The sequence below is a fragment of the Gymnogyps californianus genome, unplaced genomic scaffold (assembly GCF_018139145.2).
Source record: "Gymnogyps californianus isolate 813 unplaced genomic scaffold, ASM1813914v2 HiC_scaffold_32, whole genome shotgun sequence".
Taxonomy (NCBI): Eukaryota; Metazoa; Chordata; class Aves; order Accipitriformes; family Cathartidae; genus Gymnogyps; species Gymnogyps californianus.
In genome coordinates this window covers 1,266,393-1,289,154 of record NW_026114202.1, presented here as the reverse complement: position 1 = coordinate 1,289,154, position 22,762 = coordinate 1,266,393, and the positions used below count along the sequence as shown (strand labels likewise).

Below are 22,762 nucleotides of genomic sequence, written 5' to 3'. Positions count from 1 at the left end.
AACCACGTCCCTGGTCCACCACCCTCCCCCATGCCCCCTACCACCCCCCCACCCCGAGTTAGGGAGATGGTTTTCTGCCCCCCCCCCTTTTTTTCCCCCCTTTTTTTTTTTCCTCCCCCCTTTTTCCTATCCTCCGCGCTATTGTTTCTGCTCCGCGGATAAATGAGGCGGACAAAGGAGGCAGCTTTTCCTACCCAAATTATTAAGTTAGCCTTGCAGAGCGGGATGATTGGCAGAGCCCCAGCGGTTGCACATCGCGGGTGACGGGCGCTCGCTCTTTCTTTAAAAAGGGGGAGGGAAAATAAATAAATAAATAAATTGTAACACACACACCACCCCCCACCACCCCCCGGATCCCCCGTGTCCGCTTTTTAATCAATAAATTAAAAAGGTGGTCGCTTCCCGCTCGGTCATCCCTGGGCACTGGCAAGGTGATTGGGGTTTTTTTTGGGGGGGGTGGAGGTGGGAGGGGGGTGTCGGGGAAAACTGGCATGATGGTGCTGGCGGAGGGGGGGTGCTGGTGCTGGGAGCGCTCCTGTTGCCATCTTCTGCTGAGCCTTCTCGCTATTAAACCCGAGAAGTTGCAGCGGATTCTGTTTCGTGAAGGTGGACGGAAGAACAAAGCAGAAACGGGCTTTTTCCAACTTCTCCTGCTCTCTGTCTCCATCCCGGCAAAAGCATCAGAGATAAAATTTAATAACCCTTTTCCATGCTCTAATCGGGGTCTGGGGTTTCACTTTCAAGAACACGGTTCCTATGTCGCGGCTGGTTCAGCCTGGATTATGAATTACTTTCTAGTAAGGATACATATAAAAGCTAAGTAACTGTTGATGAAGGAAATCAGACGTCTGTGTTACATGAGCAGTGTCTCTCTTGGGCAAAAAAGGGTTATTTTCCCCCCTTTCCCCCCCAAAATGAGCCGTAAAAGTTGGAAAAGTTATATCTGCGTCTCAGCGTTTCAATGCGACAAAGGGGGGAATAAAGGGGGGGAAAAAAAAAAAGCAAAGCGAAGAGAATATCAGCCGAGCTCCCAGATAAAGGGTGCAGGGGTCCTGTGCGGTGCGTGGGATCAGCGATGTTTGCAAAATGGCAAGAAGGGAAAGTAAATATGCGGAGAGCAAAATAGAGGACAGAGAGAGCAAAATCTGCTGAGGGTGAGCAAGGGCTTTGCAGATATTTGTGTGTTGTGATATCTAAGAAACCCCGAGTCCAGTGGGTGTTGTTGGTCTTAGGGTGCAAAGGCGCAGGTTGGTGTGGAGAAATAAAGTCTTAAACTCTGAATATTTGGACTTCTCTGGGTAAGCAAAATGGCAGGCTAGCAGGTTTTCCCAAGGCAGGTTCAGATCTGGCGGGAATAGTGTATTTTTATTTTTTTGTTGCTGACGGATTGTGATATTTCGGCGTTTTTCCCTGCTTTGACTTCTGACTTGTGAGCCTCAGGGCAAAGTTTCTCTACAAGGAGTATATTTCGATTGCAAAAATAGCAATGTCCCTGCTCCATAGGACGGGCGCTCGGTCTGAACGTTATAACCCAGATGAGAATAAAATCACGTGCAATGAATGAATGTATATTTTTAAGCATCGGTTTGAAAACATCTCGCTTTGTTTTGCTGCTGTGTTAAAGATGCTGTATCTTAAGTGTGGAAAAGACGAAATAGTTGTTGATTTGGTTCAAAGCAATGTTGCGTGGAGTGCGGCTATTTTCATCATCCTTTGCTGTTGAATACACCATGCTGGAAAAAAAATGTAATAAGCGAGTTTAAAAAAGGGTAAGAGAAGGAAAAAAAAAAAAAGAAAAAGGAAGAAACTAATTCACGATATTGTAAATTAATATTTCAACAGGGACAATGTTGATTACTGGTACATTTAACCATAATTATTTGGTATTAGTGCTGTGATAATTGAATGATTTAAAGGATTCATTACATGTATGATGAGTTTGCCTTCTCTGTATTAACTATCTGCAGATTTCTTTCCCTTTCTTCTAACAGCATGTACAAGACAAAACAGTATCTATTATGTGTATATTAAGATTGATTTTATTTCTGAGAGACCACCCCCCTGGAGAGAAAGAGAAGAATCTAAAGTTAATATATGTTTAGCAACCCAACTCCAGAAATGCAATAAAAGTTAAAATCTCCCCTACTGTTTTTTAATTATGATATTAGATCAGGAAGAAGGACGGTGGGAATTTATTGCTTCAACTATTTTGTATAGATGTGCCTGTTTTTTATGTAAAAACATGGGTAGTCAAAAAGACACCATGCTGTTCGCCTTCATCTTTCTTCACGTAATATTGTTTGCTTTGTTGCTCCCGCTCCCGCACTTTCTGATGCTGTTATCAGAGTAAAATATTAGCGATATTACGATACGCTGGATTGCATAATTTTTCTTGCGTCTGTTTGTACAATACTCCTCTCCCAGCAGGTGTAATTTTAAAACCTGGAGGCTTTCGCCTGTGTCTCCCTGTGTGCGTGCACGCCTTGCCTATGGATGAACTTTATCCTTTGCTGCTAGGAATGATTTTGGGGCGGTTTTGCAAAAGAGCTCCCAGCAAAAGCTATGGGGCGGAGAAGTTGAGTAGGAGGCTGTGGGGAGATGAGGTTGCGTTGATAAACTCTCCCTTCTTTTGCAGCAGGGGAAGAACTGGGCTATATTATGGTGGGTTTTTTTCCTCCCCCCCCCCCAATAAAAGCTCTCCTGGCTTCTCGGGAATATTTGCTCGGCTGGATTTTGGGAAAGTTCCCTGAAGGCTCAGCTCTTCCCTACAAGACGAACCCGCTCCAGGGCTGGAAAACAAACTGGGGCTGGTGGAAGGGATCGTGTAAATGGTAGCAAATGTCCCTGCTCAAGGTTGTTATCTTTAGGTGTCTGGGTGTCTGGCTCAGACACGGAGTATTTACATAGGTATTGGCTCTGCAGATGACCTTTACAAATAACTACTTGGAGGGAGGGGGGGATTAGGACAGAAGACGGGGTATTGCCTGAATATTCTTTATTTTAAGCCGTATTTGTGGCAGATAAAGGCAGGTTTAAGACTGAGCTGATCTCCTGGAGGAGACGTTTGCACCAGGCCAGAGATATTGCGGTGCAGATTGGGCTGGAATCCATCGCCTAAAGCAGCACCCTTCGCCCCTCCGCCCGCCCTCCCGGCCCCCCTCCTATACATTTCGTGGGGTTATTGTCTTATTTGAGGGCACCAGGCTCTTCCTAACACCTTGTGCTCGCTTTCAAGCTCGCTGGTGTGCAACTGGAGCAGCCAAACAATAGAATTTGCAGACACAACTTGGAGCTTGCAACTATAGTTATCTATGCTAATTACAGGGTGTCTGACAGAAACATAATAAATGTAAAGGGAGAAGTATAGAAATATGTTTCTTCAGGCAGTATACACTTCGCCTCTCTGGGTTCAGGCTTGTTTTCTTGCTCTTCTTTTAATTTACTTCTCTGGGAAATTTTTTTTTCCCCTTCTGTTGACCTGCATTTCATATCACACCCAAAACCGAGCTAACCTGGAGAGCAGCGTGGAGAGGAGCTTGAATTTTGCACCCTCCCCGGCTGCTGCAGCCGAGCTGCTGGGTTTTTGTGAACATCTGCAGTAGGCTTCGTCTGGTGGAGACCTGAAATTTTGGAAAAGGAGACCATAACACACTTAAAGAAATTGTTCTGAGCTTTAATTGCACCTCGGAATTTATTGTCTATTAGCCGTACCTCCAACACTGGAGAGACAGGAATTCTTAGCAACAAACAGAGGGGGGGGGGGGGTGGGCGGGGGGAAGCACTTAAGCAGGTAAAAAACTCCTGCAGTGTCATTTTAAGCTGAATGCTGATTTTCTTTGCCTCAGCTATGACTCCCATATCGGCTCAGACTGAAGTTTTCACGTTGATATAAAGCGATGTGCGTGCAAGTTCCAGCGGCCAGTTGTTGTCCTGGGGAGCTTTCTCTATATGATAACTTTTAAGCAAGCCTGAATAAATATGATTTTCGAGCAGCCAAAGAATTTAGCGGGGGATGGGGGGGGGGAAGGCAAAGCCTATAGCCTGTAATCGCGCTACTGCAAGATTCACGGATGGTATTTGGCCTGAAATTAATCTTTCCCCATATTTATTTACTTTAAGAGACAATCCGGGAATAAACAGAGGCATCTGGGGGATCAGGAAATATTTTGCAGGCTCTTCAGAGAGTCTGCTTTAGAGTCATTCAATCTATTGTGTACAATTTTTTTTCCCCCTCTTCTTTTCTTTTTCTTTTTTTGAGGAAAGGAGGGGTGAAGAAGGAACAAAAGAAAGAGAGAAAGAACATGGGCAGGCAAAAGAGAAGAGGAAGGGAACGGAAAAGGACAAAGAAAGGGGGGGAAAAAGGGAACTTTATTCCGGGTTAGGGCTGCAAATGCAGGCGGGGAGTGGGAGTTGGAGCTGGCTGGAGGCTTACTTTCGTTTCGCTTCTGGAGCGATATGAAGCCAGCACCGCCCTTCCCTGCTCCTCCAAAGCAGGGGCTGGAGGTGTGCAGCGGGGCCAGGGGGGCCGGGGGGGCGGGGGGGAAGGAGCGGAGAAAACCCCGATTTCTTTTTTAATCCGAACTTGACAGTGTTAATTGAACCGAGGGAAAGCAGGGGGAATGCGGCTGGGGTTGGTTTTTTTTTTTTTTCCTTTTCTTTTCTTTTCTTTTTTTTTTTCCTTCCCCCTCCTCGAGCAGGCTCCGTTTGTCTGCCTGTCGGGGGGGGGCGCGGTGCCCGCTCATCCCCAGGCCCTCGGGCTGCCGAAGCCTCCCCGGGGCGGCCGGGATGCGGCTCCGGGGGTTTCCCCCCGCTGGGAGCTCCGGGCTCCGGCCTCGCAGCCTCGGGGTGCCCCGGCGGGCAGCAGCTCTCCGCAGGAAGGTTGGTGGTGGTGCTCGGGCCTGGAGCTGCGGCAGGGAAAGGGGGATAACCCCCCCACCACCTCCCACCCCCCCCGCAATTACTGGGAACCGCAGGTTGGCTTTTCCTTACCAGCACTTCTTGCAAAAAAAAAAAAAAAAAAAAAAAAAAATTGTAAAAAGCAAGGAAAAAACCCAAGAAAGCAGTGTCACCTCAGCAGGCAGGCTGTCCAATAGTTGTTTTTTCTTTTTTTTTTTTTCCCTCCCTCTTCTGTCTTCTTTTTTTTTTTTTTTTTTTTTATTAGGGTTATTTTTTTGTCTCCGTTCCTTCCAATCAGGGGAGAATTTCTCAAAGCGAAACCAAAAGATTTGGAAGTGGGGAAAGAGCCTGGCTGCGCGCACAGGGCAAGGAAGGGATGCAGCTCGGGCAGAGCACACACAGCACTTGCAGGGAGCAGGGCGAACATGGGAAGCATTTAGCTCCGAAAAGGTGTCAGAAGTCAACCGGTCAGGACAGTGCTCAGACAAAGGCTTGATTTGCTGTAACCTCCTAATTTGCGACTCGACTTTTTTTTTTTTTTAATTATTTTTTTTTTTTTCTCCGCCAGGGAAAAAAAAAATATATATAAACACTCATAGAGCTTGTGGACTGCAAATGTTAGTTTTGCTCGATGCAATTAAGTTTCTTTCCCCCGCAGATTCAAAAAGGGAGGTGAGAGGAAAAGATATTAGTCTGCCTGGAAGGGATGTGATAGTTCACCATCATTTCAGAAGAGGTAATCTCCCATTAAACAAGTACCGAAGCTTTTGTGGAGGCATAGGAGTCTAGCTGGAGCGTGCATAAAAGCTGCGAGATAACCTTGTAGCTGCTGAATTCAATAGCAAGGCGTGTTTTAATTCCAGTCTGGATATTTGCTTGGAGACACTGCTACTGAAAAGAAGAATATTTCAGGATATTGCTTTATTTGCCCTGCACTCTGAGTGGACTTTATCCACATAACTTTGCTTTCATCCATGGGGATGGTTTCACGTCGAGATGAGCGTGAAAGGACAATATTTTATGTGGGTTCACATCGTGTTAAATTTTATGGGGGTTCACCTCGCGTTACGGGATTCTGCAGCAGAGAAAACGTTGTCTTAAGCCGTGTCTTTAGTCTTAAGCCGTGTCTTTAGTCTTAAACCGTGTCTTCAGTGTGCTTTAAGGTGAAGTGTCTCCATCTCTGCTTTGTACTGCTTAATTCTCAGAGACCACCAGTCCCTGAAAGAAAGGGATTCGTATTACAAACGCTATCTTATTTTTTGTTTAAGATCCCACGACAACGGGGGGAGTGAATAATTCCGTGTGCTGCAGGTTTCCGTGCAAATAAAAGAAATCTTTGCCAGATATGTTTGCCTTTGTGTAACACCAACATACACCATCCACGACTAATTTAGTGACCTTGCCTGCTCGCATTAAGGTTACAAAAACTGCTGCTACTTATTATAACTGCGTGGCTTTGGTAATTTCTGCTCGTTTTGCGGTTCGTCTGTGGTATATTGAGACATTATTTTTTTTTTTTTTTTTTTTCCCTCTGGAAAACCTCCCCACTGACTTTGCTTTTCAGTGCTTCTCTCCATTCTGTCTGCTCAGTCCTTCCTTTCTCTCTCCCTCCTTCTCTCTCTGCCTCTTTTTTCTCTCTCCCTCTCCCCTTCTGCATATACATCTGCAGACAACCCTTCTTTTGTAAGGATTCTCTTTAAAAGATTCCACCAAAGTAGAAAAGCCAAGCTGCTTTTTCCCCTCCACATGTCACAGCCCACTATATTAGCAACCCTGCAGAGTAAGTATTTTTAAAATGGGAATAGATAAAAGAATGATGAGTATATATATATTTTTCCTCGCGAACATAAAAATAACCGTCATTGGAGACTGGTGATTGACAGATAAATTGGTCTCGATAAAGGCCAAAGAAGACATTCTGCTCCTGCAGGAATATTTCCCTTTAAGGGCTCACATAAAGCAAGGGACTTAAAACGGAATGAGGAATAAATTCTGTGGGGGAGCGAGTCGATGACTTTTCTCTTCGAATTTGGAAAATCCGGAGTCCCTTGACAAACACCTCCCGTCACAGTTTTATTTTAAAGCCTTCCCTATTTTTCGAGGGGGGAATCCTATTTCTACCAGCAGCCAGGGCAGCCTTGTGCATTAATTTTTTTTTTTTTTTCTCGAGCCCTGTGGATTGAGGTGCAGGATTTTATCCTGGCTCAGCTGAGGGGGTAAGTTTGCAGGGGCTGGGGGGGTGGGGGGGGGTGTTTCTCCTGGCAGCATCACTCCTCCTTGCCTGTTTATCCCTGAATCCGCCTTAATCTCTTTTCTCCTCCTGCTCGCATTTCCCATGCAACTTACTGAGGGGGGGGACAAAAAAATATAAATAAACCCCTGAAGAGGTTTGTGCCGTGCCCGTCCGTGGGACTTGCACAGACTGTGCAGAACGCCTGTCACTGCTGAATGCTGCATCACTGGAGACACCCTGCCCACCCCCCTTGCCTGCCTGCCTCTCCCATGGAGGAACCCCCATCCCTTTCTGAGCCCACACTTTTCCTTCTTCTTGCAAATTTTGACCGTTTCCCTCCATGTCCCCCCAGCCCTAGAAAACCCGAGGCGATGGAGAGCCCTGGAGAGCCCAGGCAATCCATATTTTTGGGGGGTTCGGTTTCTAAAAAAAATCATGAGCGGTTATTTTTGGTTAGGTATCTTAATTTTTTTTTTTTTTTCCTTCCAGAGAAATCTCCTAACTCCCTTCTTTCAGACTCCAATGGGCGTGAGCTATTTACCTACCTGTCTTTCCTTACAAAGGAAAGGTTATTCTCTCAAAATGCAGGCAGGCTATCACCGATTTTTTAACGCTCCCAACTTCTTCAATCGGTTTGGTGCAAAAAGAAAAGTTTCCAGGCGTTAACAAAAAAAGACAAAAATAAGAACAATCATGTGCCCAACACACATTGTTGCTTCCTCCTGATACGCAAAAGCTCTCTCATCCTCAGCTATATAGCTGAAACTCAGTCCTACGGTTTTATTTAATGAACGACACATTTATGAACAATCAAATGATCCTCGTAAAAATTTTATTGAAGGACATAAAAACATCCATGACTACTTGCCGAATAATGCAGCCTTTCACTGCAAAAGCTCAGTCTTTCCTTTTTTTTGGGGGGGGGGGGGGTGCTGGTGGTATTATTATTTCCCCCTCCTCTTTTCAAAGATGCTCCTCATACTATTTTTTTTTTTTTCCCCCTCCTGAAGACACTTATTTCTTAAAGCAGGACTAGATGTGCCTGTGCCCCACAGATTTCTCAGCTGCTGAGCAGCCTGACGATGAGACAGCGCTGCAAAAGATGACAAAAGCTCCCTTTGCTTTTAGGCTAAAAGCTTCTCCCCCCCCCCCCCCAGCTCCTTTCTCCAAGTGGGGAGCCCACCTCTACCGCACTTCTCCCCTCTCCCCTTCCCACCGATATTCAATTTAATGTATCCATTAGAGGCTAGAAGCTGCAGAAGCAAAGGACAGAGACAAATTACGTCAAGAAATAGTTCCTGGACTACCTTCCACAATTACCTTCCACCTTCCTCAGCACCAGGGCAAATCTCCCCCCCCCCCCCAGCCCGCGGGCAGAGCATCCCCCAGCTGAGGACCGGCCGAGCCTCCCTCCTCCCCATCTCCGCCCCATTGCCATCAGTTTTAGGAAAAGCCGGGTCGCGTTATTTCAAAAAAAAAAAAAAAAAAAAAAAAAAAAAGGAAAAGGGGAAAAAAAAAAAAAAAAAGACCTGCGGATTGATCCACGCTATATTTTTGGGTAAATACAATCACGTGAGGGCGGGCAGCCAATGGCACACTGGGAAAGGCTGAAAAAATAATTACCTGCCCTGATTGTTCTATGAGAAGATAAAAAGTACACATACAGTTCATACAATAATCTTATGAATGTAAAAGAGGGGGGAACCATGTCGGCTTCTGGCCCCATAAGCAACTACTATGTTGACTCCTTGATAAGCCACGAAAACGAAGAGCTCTTGGCCTCCAGGTTCCCCAGCACTGCCTCCCACCCGGCTGCTGCCCGACCGTCAGGATTAGTCCCGGACTGTGCCGACTTTCCGTCCTGCAGTTTCGCCCCCAAGCCGGCCGTTTTTACCACCTCCTGGGCTCCCGTCCACTCCCAATCCTCCGTGGGCTACCACCCCTACGCTCCCCAGGCACCCGTGGGGGCCGAGCCCAGGTACATGCGGACTTGGCTGGAGCCCCTCGCCGGGGCCGTCTCCTTCCCGGCCTTCGCCCCCGGTGCTCGCCCCTACGGCCTGAAGCCCGACGCCTTCCCCGGGCGACGGGCGGAGTGCGGCCCCGCCGACGGCCGCGGCTACGCGGACTACATGTACGCGGCTCCGGGGGAGCTGAGAGACAGAGCAGCGCAGACAATTCCTTCCCCGGAGTCCGAAGCCATCGCTTCCAGCAAACACAAAGAAGAAAAGCACGAATTAGACCCTAGTAAGTCGAAGTCATTCTTGTTTACGACCGGGGAGGCATTACGGCTTCCAGGACCCTACTCAATAAAATGAAATTACCTTAGAGAGCCCGACCCTAAAACTCCAGATACGCAGGAAGATCTGGGGGTTTGAGCGAGTCCGCCTAGCAGAGCCGGAGAGCGAATATCTGTACTTTGTTTTGGGCTCTTTAGTGTCTTTTTTTCTTTTTTTTTTTCCTCTTTTTTTTTTTTTTTTTTTTTTTTGCAAGGGCGGGGGGGCTGTTGGCTTCTTTGATCAAATATTCATCGCCTTCCACCGGGGGGAATTAAAAAAAAAATAGAGAGAGAAGGAGAGTGCGTGTGTGAGAGGGAGCGAGAGGGGGGTAGGCAGAGGGAGAAGCCTCTTCGCTTTCAAATATTTCCACTTTCAAAGAACAAGGAAGAGTTGTAGCTGGCTGGAAGTGAACGTATTGATGTGGGTTTTTTGGGGGGGGGAAGGGAAAGGAATATCTCTGGATAAATGCAGAGGTGTCTCTTTATCTATTTTAAAAATCAATAAAAGCTCCACCGGTGCAATTATTCATAAAATGCTCCAACACGTGGGAATAAATGAAAAGGTGGGTGCCCTGGGCGGGGGGCCGGGGGTGGGGGTGTGTGTAGGGGAGAAGTAAGGAGGAAAATTGGAATTGTAAAGGCATAAACTAAGTGTGTGGAGGTAGCTGAGGGCAAAAGGCAGCGAGCGCAGGACATTGGACCATACACTTGAAGAAACATCTTCTGCAGCCCAAGTGAGAGAGGGAGGGGGGGGGAAACCTAAAAAAAAAACCCAAACCCAAGCCAGCCGTCAGGAAACCTTGAACATTGTAGGGGCAGGAGTCAGGTAACCGCCACCATCACCCTCACCTCCAGCCTGCAGCGCAGGGAGCCTGGACCCCAGCTCTGCAGAGGGGACCAGCTCCTGGGGGATGCAGGCAGGAGGTCAGCTCAGCCCCCGGGATTTAAAAAAAAAAAAAAACAACAAAAAACCCCAACAAAAAAACCACCCAAGCCACCCCCTCCTCGCCAAACCCTCCCGGAGAGGAGCTCAGCATCCGCGGGGGAGATGCAGGGGGGGGGGATGATGCGGGTGATACCCCGCCGGGGTACCGCACACCCCCGCAGCCGCTCGGCCGTGCCCTGGCTTTGGTGGGACCCCCCCCCGGCCTAAGATGCGGGTGATTTCCGAGCGATAAAGCTGGGTGACAGCAGATGGGAGCACCTTGGTGCCTCGGTATCTCGCTCTCTATCTGGAAAGGCGCTCACACCTCTATTTATGACAGGCGGGCTGGTGCCAGGCACCCTCGTGATAAAAATAAGTCGAGGAATCAGGGGGCGAAAGGCTCCCTTAGCTGGCAGGCAGCTGCCTAAAACGGGCAGAGGGGAAAACCTTCTCCCAAGGAAGGGAGCGCTGGGTTTGCTCCCCTGAGCAAGCGGGGCTGTGGCAGCAGCGAGGAAGGTCCTTTAGGCTATGGGGGGAGGAAGGGGGGACAAAAAAAAAAAAAAGCCAATTTCTGGGAGCCAGTGGGACATCTCGCGTGTCATCCTTAAGATATTAAAAAAACAAACTCGGCTTTCCAGGTCTGGGAAAGCTTCTAGGGAAAGTATTGGAGAGCTGAGGTTGTAAAAAGAGTTTATGGGCCTATGAAATGGTGGGAATTTTGACTTTTTATGACTATGTTCTTAGATTACTGCTAGTAGCAGTCATGTGGATAATTATTATTTTAAACCCATTGCTACAGTTTTATTTACTGAAACTTTTATGTGAGAACAGCAGCAAAAGAGAAGGAAATGACCCCTCCAAAATAAACAGATTAAACTCTTCTGAAGGTCACTTAAAATATTTAGGTAAGATCTGCTAATTAAACAGGTTTCTTTCTATAGATACACCAGGGCGTGGAGGGGGGGAGGGAAGAAAGGCCAGCTGTATACATTGATTTTTTTTTTTCCCCCCCAAAAATATAAAAATCTTCTTTCTCAGACAATCCCGTCGCAAATTGGATTCATGCGCGCTCCACGAGGAAGAAAAGATGTCCTTACACAAAGTATCAGACCCTGGAACTGGAAAAAGAGTTTTTATTCAATATGTACCTTACACGGGACCGGAGGTACGAAGTAGCCAGAGTCCTTAATCTCACTGAACGCCAAGTCAAAATCTGGTTTCAGAACAGGCGAATGAAAATGAAGAAAATGAATAAAGAAAAAACCGATAAAGAACAGCAATAAAGTTGGCAAAGTCCAGTCAATGAGAAACGAGGGTGGAGAAAAAAAAAAAAAAAAAAAAAAAAAGAAAGAAAGAAAAAAAAGAAAAAAAGAGGCTGTTTTTGGGGGTTGAAATGTTTCTGACTTTGAATGTGCGGATGAATGTTTAGCATTATAGGCAAACACAGCAAGCGTTTTGGGACACGAGTCTTTTCTAAAATGCAACTAAATAAAAGAAAGATGTTGGGGGGGTTTGTTTTCTCTTCCTTTCTTCTTCCTTGTTTTTCTGTTTTGTCCTCCTCAGAAAACAAACACAAGAAGTACTTGAATTTATTATTTTTTTAGTATTTTATTTCATAAATTAAACTTATCCAGTATTTTTATTTTTTAATTCCGCGAGCTCGTGAGTGAATATTTTGTACAAAAGAGAGGAAAAAGAGCAAAAAAAAAAAAAAAAAAAGAGACTGAAGGGAATATGGCTCAATGATGTTCTGTCATGGTGTTGAACGTTTCTGCTGTACTTATTTGTGTATTTTATTCTCGTCTCAGAACCGTTCTGTAATATTGTTATGTTCGCTATTGTAGAGCAGCTCTATGTAAATATACCTAACGTCACGGGAAAAAAAAAAAAAAAGGAGAAAAAAAAGAAAAAAAGAAAAAACCAAATCAGTATGTAGGTGTCTTTTTATTTAAAGCCCTTTGCAGAGGAGCAGCCCCGGGGCTCTGCCAGGCGGGGCCGGGGCCGGTGCCGGTGCCGGTGCCGGTGCCGGTGCCGGAGCCTCGGCGGGGCGGACCCGAGCATCCCCCGCAGCCGGAGGAGAGCGGAGATTTCTGCTTCCTTCCCCAGCACTTTTCTATTTCAGAGTACCATAATAAAAAGGCGCTGAGGTAAGGGTTATATGTGCCATCAATTTTTAGATTGGGATAATTAATTGTACTAATTTATGACCCCAGGCAATCGAAGGATATGTAAAAAGACTAAATATGGATGCTGGGAATAGAGGAGCTGGCAAAGGCATCCGCTCTCTGCCATCCACTCAGGGGGAGCTTCTGCCTTATCGATGGGTTGCCAAAACTTGGAGGGTTGCTGGAAGTGCTGCTTCTCGCAAGACAGCCCAGGAGAAGGAAAAAGAAATAAACGTCTGGGGTGGAGAAGGGCTGGGGGGGACAGAAAGAGCAGGGGAATAAAGAAATAAATGTGTGGTGGCCATGCGGCAGCCTGCAAATTTTCGGGCTAAAAGGCGAAAAAAAAAAAAAAAAGGCAGACACCCCCCCTCCCTTCTCCCTACACGGGGGAGATTTAAAAAAAAAAAAAAGGGGTGGTGGTGGTGGAAAAAAAGGGTTGTTGGCTGCGGAAAGGTCAAACCCCCCCGTCCTGCCAGGGCGAGATGGGGCTGGTGCTGCAGTGGCTTGTGCAGAGGCGAGAAAACACGCTGCCCACAGCGCATGGAGCCGGGATTTATCAATGGCTCCTTCTCTGGGCGCTTTCCAGGCTGCTGAATGAGAAACAAGAGGCAGGAGATTGTATAAAAAATGAGCAGCGAGGGATGTTTAATCATAAAAACTTGTTATAGGTCCCTTTCTTTAATGAAATGAGTGGAGCAGCGTTTTAATCTTCCTAATCAAAACCAGATCAGGCGAGCGAGATACGTTTGTCGCCCTCGTCCCAGTTCCTCCGAAATAAAAAAATCTGGAAGCGATTACTTCTGCTGATCTCATAAAATATTGCTCTTTAATATTTCTTGCTGAAGCATTTGGAGGTTTCTTTTCCTTCCCCTGATTTGTGTCCTCGCTTTTAAAGCGGGGTCTATTTTTGTCACCGGAGGGGGACAGGCGCACCGCGGTCTATCAGCGGAGACATCCCTGGAGCAGGGGAAGCTAAAAAGCCCTTTTACAATCCCAGTTTTGTGCTAGGTCTGTTTGGAAAAACCTTAACGAGCGCAATGAAATGGTCAGGTTAGAAAACATTTTAGCAGAGCGAAAGATTTATGGACCAAAAAAAAAAAAAAAAAAAGGAGGAGGAAATCTTTCCACCTAAGTCATGTCAATTCTTTTTTTTTTTTTTAATTATTATTATTATTTTCCCTCCCGTCTGCTTCTCTCCCTCCGTTTATCCCGTCTCAAATAAAGAATAAAATCCTGCAGGGTCGGGAAGCGGCTCGCCCACGTTCTCTTCGCGAGAGGGGAGAAATCATCCCCGTTTTCTCATTATTAATTAAGAGAAAAAAGAGAAAAAAATCCCGATCATCATTTGGACAGGACTTTGGAGGCAGTTTCGGACCCGGCTCTCTGGAGGGGCTTGTCAGGAGCGTTTAGCGATGTTGAAAAGACATGATGTATGGAAGTTCATTTTGGCCCCCCTTTCATTCAAGCGGATCTCATTTCCAGTGCGACCACAGCCTGCTCCCTCCCCCTGCCCCCCCTCCCTTCCTCCCCAGCCCCCCCCTCCTCCCTCCCCAGCCCCTCTCCCCCCCTCCCCAGCCCCTCTCCCTCCCTGCCGCAGTCATCTCTCCGGCCAGACCCCCATTAGAGCCGGCGGGCAGCGGAGGAGATGCCCCTTTGTCTCCACCGAGCTGCTGGTTGGGGCTTTCTTTTGTTGGTGGTGGGTTGGGTTGGGTTAAAATCCTGCCGCAGTTTTAGTTCATGTGCAAGGCCCCCGGTATCCTCAAACATCCCCCCCGTCCCCGTCCCCCCCCGCCCAGTCCCCCCCGTCCCCCGGTGAAGGGTTACACCAGTTATAAAATGCCATTTGGCCCTGCTGGGAGGCTGCGCTGGTGCGGCTCAGCCATTGAATTTCTCCGCCACCGCAGCCAGCGGAGAAAAAAAAAAACCCACTCCAATGTGGCTCAAAATAAATAATAATAATTTAAAAAAAGAAAAAAAAAAAGAATGCGGTTTGCACCCAGCAGCACACCCTGTGGCCAGCCTTTCCCCGGATTAATGTATCAAAATGCTCCAATTTCAGCATTCTTTGACATATGGCGCGTGTGTGCAGACGCATACTGATACAGCTATTGTGTGCCGGCGCTTGTGAACATGCACATGTATTTCTGCCCGGGGAGAGATGCGCTTATAGCTCTCGGAGAGAAAAAAAAAATTATATATATATATATAGGCATGTATATATAGGTTCTGGGGGTGGTTTGTTTTTTTTTTTGTCGGGTGCGTGTGTGGTGTGTGTGTGCCTGGTTTCAAATCTGCCCTTTTGTAAGGCACACAAAACCGACAGGACCCTACAGCTGTCCATAGGTACATTTCCGCAGCCAAAAAAATGCCACTTTTACAACTCTGTTTGTCTCCCTGCTATGCGGGGCTGAATAGGACCGAACAAAACAGGACCCTAGATCTGGCTAGACGTCTGGCTTTAATTGCTTTATGGTTTAAATAAGGTGGGTGCTCTTCTCTTTGAAACCGGATTATTGGAATGTTTTGTCTACAAGCTACAAACAACAGACCCCCCTCGGACGAGGGGAGGTAAAAAAAAAAAGAAAATCAAACCCCAACTCGAAGCCAAAACTGATAAAAGCGGGGAGGTGGGGAGGTGGGAGGGGGGGGATGGCACATCTGGTGGGTTTGTTTGGTCCTGCGTGCGTGTGCTGCTTTTTTTTAGTTATTTTTATGGGTGAGAAAAGGGGGAAATGGGGGCGGGGGGGGAGGAAAAGGGGGGTGGAATGGCTTTTTCCAAAAATCCTGCCCTACGCTTGAGTGTTTCTATAGGGGCGGCCGCACCGCGCTGCGCTGCTGGCGGGTCGCCGCGGCCCTCCCCCCCCCCCCCCCTCCCCGCCCCAGGGCACCGGTAAGGGATTATCGGTTATAACGCACCGCCCGGTAATCCACGGGGGCCGGCGGCGCGCCCCCCCCCGCCCCCGCCCGCGTCGCTGAGCCCCGGCGCGGCCGCGAGATGGCGCTGTTGCCCAATGTTAGCGCGGGGCTGCGCGCAGCGGGGAGCGCCCCGCGCCCGCGGCACCCCCGCGCCCGCGGAAGAGGCTCCGCACCCGGGGATGGAAAGGAGATGGGGGGGGGGGGAGGCGCGGAGCTACCTGACTTCACCCCCACCCCGCACCTTGCTGAAAACCCCCATAAATAGCTTTTTTTTGGGGATGTATTTTCCTTTTTTTTTTTTTCCGCGGGGAGCGCGGAGCGGCGCTGAGGGCTGGCGTCTGAGGAGCGCATAAATGCATAAAAATGCTTGCACAGAGAAATTGCCTATTTTGAAGTGGTTGCGGGGTTTGGTTGTGGTGGTGGTGGTGGTGGTGGGTTGGTTTTTTTTTTTTCTTTATTTCCGCACGTCACGTATCTCTCCAAAGCCTCCTCATTTTGGGGTGGGGAAGGAGGGAATGACATTTTTCAGTGAAGGTCAGGGCAAGGCGGGGGGGGGGGGGGGGGGAAGAGGATAAAATAAACTCCGGGAGGGTACAATGAAACACCTCAAAGTACAATACAGCCACACCGATAAAAGCTACATTCAAGCGCATGCACCCGCAAGACACAGCACCCCCCACCCATCCCCACATCTAAACACGGCCAAAACAGTAAAGACAAAGAGCAGCACTTTCCCCAGACAGCAAATGTCAAGATATTTTCCTTAAAAAGAAGCAGGCAATTGCATATATCTTATTTCATGAAATCTGGAAGGGGGTGGTGGGTCTTTTCTTTCACAGACACTGAAGGCAAACATTTATTTCCCAGCCTAAGGTACGATTCTGAAAGACTCGCTGCACCTTTGCTTGCTGCATCCAGGGATAATAATGACTGGAAAACTGCAGCAGCTCTTCCCAATCCCAGCCCGAACTGCCCAGATCTGACAACTTTTTTTTTTTTTTTTTTTTTTTTGCACTTTAATTTGCACGGCTGCCTTTATTGCATGGGCAGGCACTGGGATTTTAAAAATAGAAATGGTATTGATTAGAGGAGGAAAATGGTCATCTCGACTATTAGCTGTTAATTAAGGAGCCTCTGTCCCTAGTTGCTCTTTTCTTCATTTTTTTGGGAGGGGGTTTCTCTAGGGAAGGGGTAATCTGGGGAAGGGAGGATGAGGTGGGTGAGTTCTCCTGTAAAAATGTATATGGTCATCGTGCCGCCCTTGAGATTATTCGGGTATGAAGACTATTTCTCCACAGCAAACGTAGCGTGATTTTTTAAAATATTTTCACAACAGGCGGTGGAAAAATCACTGTTCTTCTGCATAGTTCATTGTCTGCTTACGGGGAGGAAAAACCCACCACATGTACCCTTTCTAAATGGAAAAATACCCCCTCGATTTATGAAAATCTAATAAAGGTGGACTGGGTGGCTACTGGCTCTTTCCTCTTCTTGGGAAGGTGTCTGCAAAAAACAATCAAATACTACAGTTTCCACCTCACCAGAGGTCTGAGCCACTCCATGCCTCAAAAAAATTGAGAATGTGACCTTTTCTGGGCAGAAAAACACACCTCAAAACAGCTTGGTGAGCGTGGCTGAGATGGTATTTTTCTCCCTCCACACTTGAAATCGGTCAGTCACCCAGGTCTCTTCTGAAAATAATTAGGCTGCTTTTTTTGGGGGGTGGGAGGTGGGTGGAAGAACATGAGGGAAAGGTTTGAAGGTCTGTAGACTTTTGAGGGAAACACGGGGACTGTTCCTAACACTATGTCATTTAGTGGGTTTGGTATTTTTTGCGGCTCTACAGAAAATATTCATTTGCGAAGTGTGTCCTCCTCCCTGCCCCCCCCCCCCGCCCCCGAAAAATTAACACGAATCCTGGTGATTTGATGTGATTTTTTTTTAATAAGCTGAGTTCCTTCACGCAGTCGTAAAAACGGAGTGTCCGAAGTGAAAGGTTGCAGCGAGTGGTCACTTACAGTGCAAAAAGTGGGGGGCGAGGGGCACAAATACCACTTGCAAGAGGAAAAGACGGGGGAAATCGCTATGCTGAGTAGCGAAACAATAAAAAAAGAAGGTCGATGGTTATTTTTTTACAGGCATGCACAAAAAGGAGTACATACTTTCTGTCTCACTTTGCCTCTCTTTCGTCCAAAGTAGCTCTCTTTAAGCAATGGTCTACTTTATTCCCTTGGAAGGACGCTTCCCTGTTATTTCCAGCCGTGGATTTTCAGTGGTTGGTTTGAAAGGAAGCAAGGGGGGGGGGGGGGGGGGGGGGAGAGGAAAAAAATAATAAATAACTCTCCATAATTTTCTGCCTTTATTTTCTTTAAAGAAGGACAGCAAGGAGCAGCCAATCAGTACGGAGCCTCTGCCCTCGCCCGCTCGCTCCCGTTTTGCTTTTGTTTGCTTGTTTGATTCCAATCTTCCAACCACCATCACCACAATAACAACAACACACGCACCCCCCAGCCCCCCCCCCCCCCAAAAAAAGAGGAAATCTGGGCTCAGCGACTCCAACCACACCAGAACCCCCCTCCCCTTTTATGCCCCCCTCTAGGTGAGACCAAACCCACCCTCGCAGCCCCCCCCCCAAACCCCAACACAATGACAACACCAACACCAACAACACCAGGGGCACCCCCACCATCCTCCCTGGCAAACGGGTGACCCCATGGGAAAGGGGGGGGGGGGGAGAGATGCTGAGCACTAGAAGAAGCTCACCCCGATTTTTTTTTGAGGGGGGGGGTGATGGGGAGGGCAAGGGGGGGCTGCTTGGGCTCCCTTTACCTGTTGAGGTTACCTAGGCTGACCTCCCAGCGCATGTATTTGCTGCCATCAGTGAAGAGGCTGCTGCTGGGAAAAAAAAAAAAAGGGGGGGGGGGGGGCGGTTGGATATTAATGCGCACCTTCACCCTCCTCCACTCATTAGGTGTGTCCCCCCCCCCTCCGGAGGGTTGTGTGTGTGTGTGTGTGTGTGTGTGTCCCCGGCATACACCACCTTTCCTCCATCCTATCCCCCCCGCTCCCCCCCCCCCCAAAAAAAAAAAAAGCGCCCCAAAACGCTGTCATTTGGCTGGCAGGCTGTCTCAGCGTGGCGGAGGGATGTGTACATATCGCGTGTGAGGGGAGAGAGGAGGGAAAAAAAAAAAAAAAAAAAGAAGAAAAAAAAAAAAAAGCCACACCACCGGGATTTTGAGGAATTTGCCTGTGGTGTTAAAGGGAAGGAGCAGAGTTACAGAGAAATTGAGAGAGAGAGCTCTACCTACCGACAGATTACAAGAGAAGTCAAGAGCACCGAGAACCAACCGTACAGACACACAGAGGCACCATGAAACGCCTTTGAGATCGCATTAAAAAAAAAAAAAAGCCACTAAAAAGCAGGACTTGAGACAGTCCAGGGACAATCTCGCACTAATCTAGAATTAAAGCCGTCTTTTTTTTTTTTTCCCTTTTTTTTCTCCTTTTTTTTTTTTTTTTTTTTTTTTTTTTTTTTTGCATGCGAGGGTCATGAGTTCCTACTTTGTAAATCCTCTCTTTTCCAAGTACAAAGGCGGTGAATCGCTGGAGCCAACTTACTACGACTGCAGATTTCCACAAAGTGTTAGCAGGAGCCATGCTCTCGTGTATGGTCCGGGCACTACTGCTCCCACCTTCCAGCACCCTTCACACCACGTCCAAGAGTTTTTCCACCACGGAACCTCCAGCATCTCCAACTCTGGATACCAGCAAAACCCATGCGCCTTGGCGTGTCACGGAGACGCTTCTAAATTCTATGGATATGAAGCTCTACCGAGGCAATCGCTTTATGGTGCTCAGCAAGAGACGACTGTTGTACAATATCCTGACTGTAAATCGTCTTCCAACAGTAACTCTAGCGAGGGACAAGGGCATTTAAATCAAAATTCGTCTCCCAGTCTCATGTTCCCATGGATGAGACCTCACGGTTAGGACCTTTTTTTCCTCCTCCTTAAATGTTTTCCTTTATTTTTTTCTCTCTTTCTCTCTCTCTCTCTCTTTCCCCTCTGTCTGTCTGTCTGTCTGTCTATCTATATATATATGTATGCATATACAAGCACAAACATATGTATAGCTATATAAACATGCACATACACACATATGCATACATATATATATGTGAAAATATAAATATAAGAGGCGTAGATGTAAAATATGAAAGAAATGAGCAGTTTTGTGCTAATGTTTCTTCTTTTTAGGAAGACCTTTGAAAGCAAACAAGACAGCAGTTACTAGAGAGCCAGCAAGGTGATTCCCTGCAAAAGGCTTAAATCACAATAAAGTAAAACTTGTTTTTTATTGCTTGCCTTGAGGATAGGCAATAAGATATAGCTCCCACGAGGTTATTTGCATGTTGATAATACACTGCTCTTTAAAATGTCATATAGCCTTTCATAACCGCTTGGAGACGAAGCCTGAAAGGTGGGAACTTGTATAAGTATTACTAATACTTTACATCTGTTTGTTAAAGCCTAGAGATAAAAGTTTAAACAGAAAAGGAAACTTAGCTCAGAGCTATGGGGTGGGGTGGAGGAGAACAGTCTGCTGTCCTGGGTTAAAAAAAAGGGGGTGGGAAATTCAAAATAATTTGGGCTGAATGGAACTTTGCTCATGTGAAGTCCAGATAATTGCACAGAAACCGAAATACTTCAAAGTACGTTTCCCCCACCTAAGGACCAAGGTTGTCTAGAAGCCTTGTTAATTCAAAACATGTGAAGGTTAGTGTTAATTTTAAGGACAATCAGAGCCCCAAAGTTTCCCCCCCTACCCCCAACAAAATTTAACAGCAACAACAAAAAAAAAGAAAATAGGAAGGAGTTCTGGCTAATGTAGAGAGGATGTGGCCCAGAGGCTGGGAGATAGGCGCAGAGGAAAACACGTTATTTATCTAAGCTTTGACCTAGAGGTAGTCTCAAGGATGCAATCATTTCAAACTGGAGCATATTTTTTTTTGCAAATAGCTTGTTTTTCTCATTAAGAAAGGACTGTGCAGAAGGAAGTGCAGGGGCTCAGCTGCACATACCTCAGTCCTCTTTCTTTCTTTTTTGGCTATTGCTGCAAACGTCCATCTCGACGTGTTTTAAACACAATCTCTGTGTTTGCACAGGCAAATATCCATCTCGGTCTGTGTGTGCTTTACAGACACACAGCCCTAACTGAAAGGGCAGGGAGAGGGGATTTAACAGCAAATTCAAATTCTCAGGGCGTAAATATTAGCAAATAGGAGGACCCTGAGTCTGTATTTTGGAAAGAATATTTGGAAAAGGAAACCAGAGTTGGGCATTTTGAGGGGAAAAGAGAGAAAAAGAGAAAGAGAAAGAAAGAAAGAGAGAAAGAGAAAGAAAGAAAGAGAGAAAGAGAAAGGGAGAAAGAGAGAAAGGGAGAAGGGGAGAAAGAAAGAGAGAGATATACAGGGAGTCAGAGAAAGAGAGAGAAGAAAGAAAGAAAGAAAGAAAGAAAGAAAGAAAGAAAGAAAGAAAGAAAGAAAGAAAGAAAGAAAGAAGGAGAGAGAGAGAAAGAGAGAAAGAAAGAGAGAAAAAGAAATAAAAGAAAAGAAAGGAAGGAAAGAAAGAAAGGAAAGAAAGAAAGAAAGAAGGAAAGAGAAAGGAAGAAAGAAAAAGGAATGGGTAGAAGGAGAAAGGCTGGAGAGGATTTTATGGTGAACAATGCACCTTTCATAGGAAAACATATCTTTTTTATAAAATGGAGCTGCCCACCAGGACTCACCATCCAGAATCACCTTTTAGGAAACTGGAAAGGTCTCTTTTGTGAATGAGCTTGACACACACCTCCTGCACCCAGCCAAGCAGCCAGAGCTGAACACTCCCCAGGAAGAGCCAGGGAAGGGCAGCTGGCTATCAGGATTAATAGCAATATCAGCCCTAGGATTATTAATAATAACCCAGCGACTTTCCTTTAGTGCCTTTAATATGCAAAGGGTTGAAAGGGGCTTTTTTGGGGGAGCGGGGGGCAGCAGTTTCTCTAGGAAAATTGAGGCGAGGGGGGCTGGGGGGTGGGGGGGGAAGCAGAGCCTCCAAAGCGGGGAGAATTAAGAAGTTATTTGATGTTTGTGTCCTACAGCTCCCGGAAGACGCAGTGGCAGACAAACTTACAGCCGGTACCAGACCCTGGAGTTAGAAAAGGAGTTCCTCTTCAACCCGTATTTGACACGGAAGCGGCGGATTGAGGTCTCTCACGCCCTGGGACTGACCGAGAGACAAGTGAAGATCTGGTTCCAGAACAGGAGGATGAAGTGGAAAAAAGAAAACAATAAAGATAAGCTGCCGGGGGCCAGGGACGAGGAGAAAACGGAAGAAGAAGGGAATGAAGAAGAGGAAAAAGAAGAGGAGGAAAAAGAAGAAAGCAAGGACTGAGTTCTCAGCCCCTTGAAGTCTCGTTTTATGGCAGATGATAAATCGAGATGTTTACGACGGTCATTTGCTTTTATAGAGTATAGAATGGAGAGGCTCACACAGCAGTAACTACCTGTCAAACAGTTGTAGCCTTTTTTATTGTCATAGAAACTTCCCCTACTTTTTTTTTTCCTTTTTTTTTTTTAATAGCGGCATTTTTAGTTCAATAAGTACATAGTTGGCTTGACTGCAAGAGCAGGGGGGGGGAAAAATAAAAATTAAATGATCCAGCAAAGCAAAACCACCCCCAACCCCCCTAAACCAAGCCTGGAAGCAAATGTCACTGCTCGTCCCCTGCTCCCTCCGCTCCCGCCTGCGAAGCTGCACACACGGAGGGGTGCAGAATATGTATTTATTTGAACAGCTTTGACTTTGCCTTTCTTTTTTTTTTTTTTTTTTCTTTCCTGAAGCTTGGTTTTACCTCTCCCGAATGGCCCTAGGGGAAGTGCGAGGGTGCTTCCAGCTTCCTTAGCTTGTTTGTGTAGTGTCTGTCTATCTGTGGAGATCTCCATTCCTACCAGCCATTTATCAATTCCCTCGGAGGGGCCATTCCTGCAGCCCCTGTCAGATAAGAAGAGGAGCTTGGAGGGTGAGCATACCTGGTAGCGCCCGCAAACACACACACACCCCCATATACCCCCCCATTTCTATAGGATTGAGGCTTGTATATACCTTGATAGGCCAAAATACGCAACCCAACCCCTTCCTTATTTCTATAGGCGCTGTTTACCCTTTGCCTGTGTGAGCACTCGAAATTCTTCATGTACTACCTAAAGGGAAAACCTGCAATAATTATTAAATCTATTATCAACAAGGGGCTTACATATCCTAAATTTTACTTCGTCAGAATTTATTTAAGAGAGAGCTGTGTTTTTGCCCTGA

The 22,762-nt window shown here is 46.8% G+C and overlaps 2 protein-coding genes across 2 annotated transcripts; both read left to right on the top strand.

Annotated features, from left to right (window-relative positions):
* Nucleotides 1–8,775: 8,775 nt before the first annotated feature.
* On the top strand, nt 8,776–11,642 carry HOXC9 (homeobox C9). Its single transcript, XM_050914132.1, has 2 exons — nt 8,776–9,373; nt 11,368–11,642. Exons 1-2 carry the CDS (start codon nt 8,812–8,814, stop codon nt 11,610–11,612), a joined length of 807 nt encoding a protein of 268 aa, XP_050770089.1. The 5' UTR covers nt 8,776–8,811; the 3' UTR covers nt 11,613–11,642.
* Nucleotides 11,643–18,959: 7,317 nt separating this feature from the next.
* HOXC8 (homeobox C8) lies at nt 18,960–21,992 on the top strand. The gene is made up of 2 exons (XM_050914138.1): nt 18,960–19,395; nt 21,549–21,992. The coding sequence occupies exons 1-2, from the start codon at nt 18,960–18,962 to the stop codon at nt 21,839–21,841; spliced, it is 729 nt and encodes a 242-aa protein (XP_050770095.1). The 3' UTR covers nt 21,842–21,992.
* The last annotated feature ends 770 nt before the right edge of the window (nt 21,993–22,762 follow it).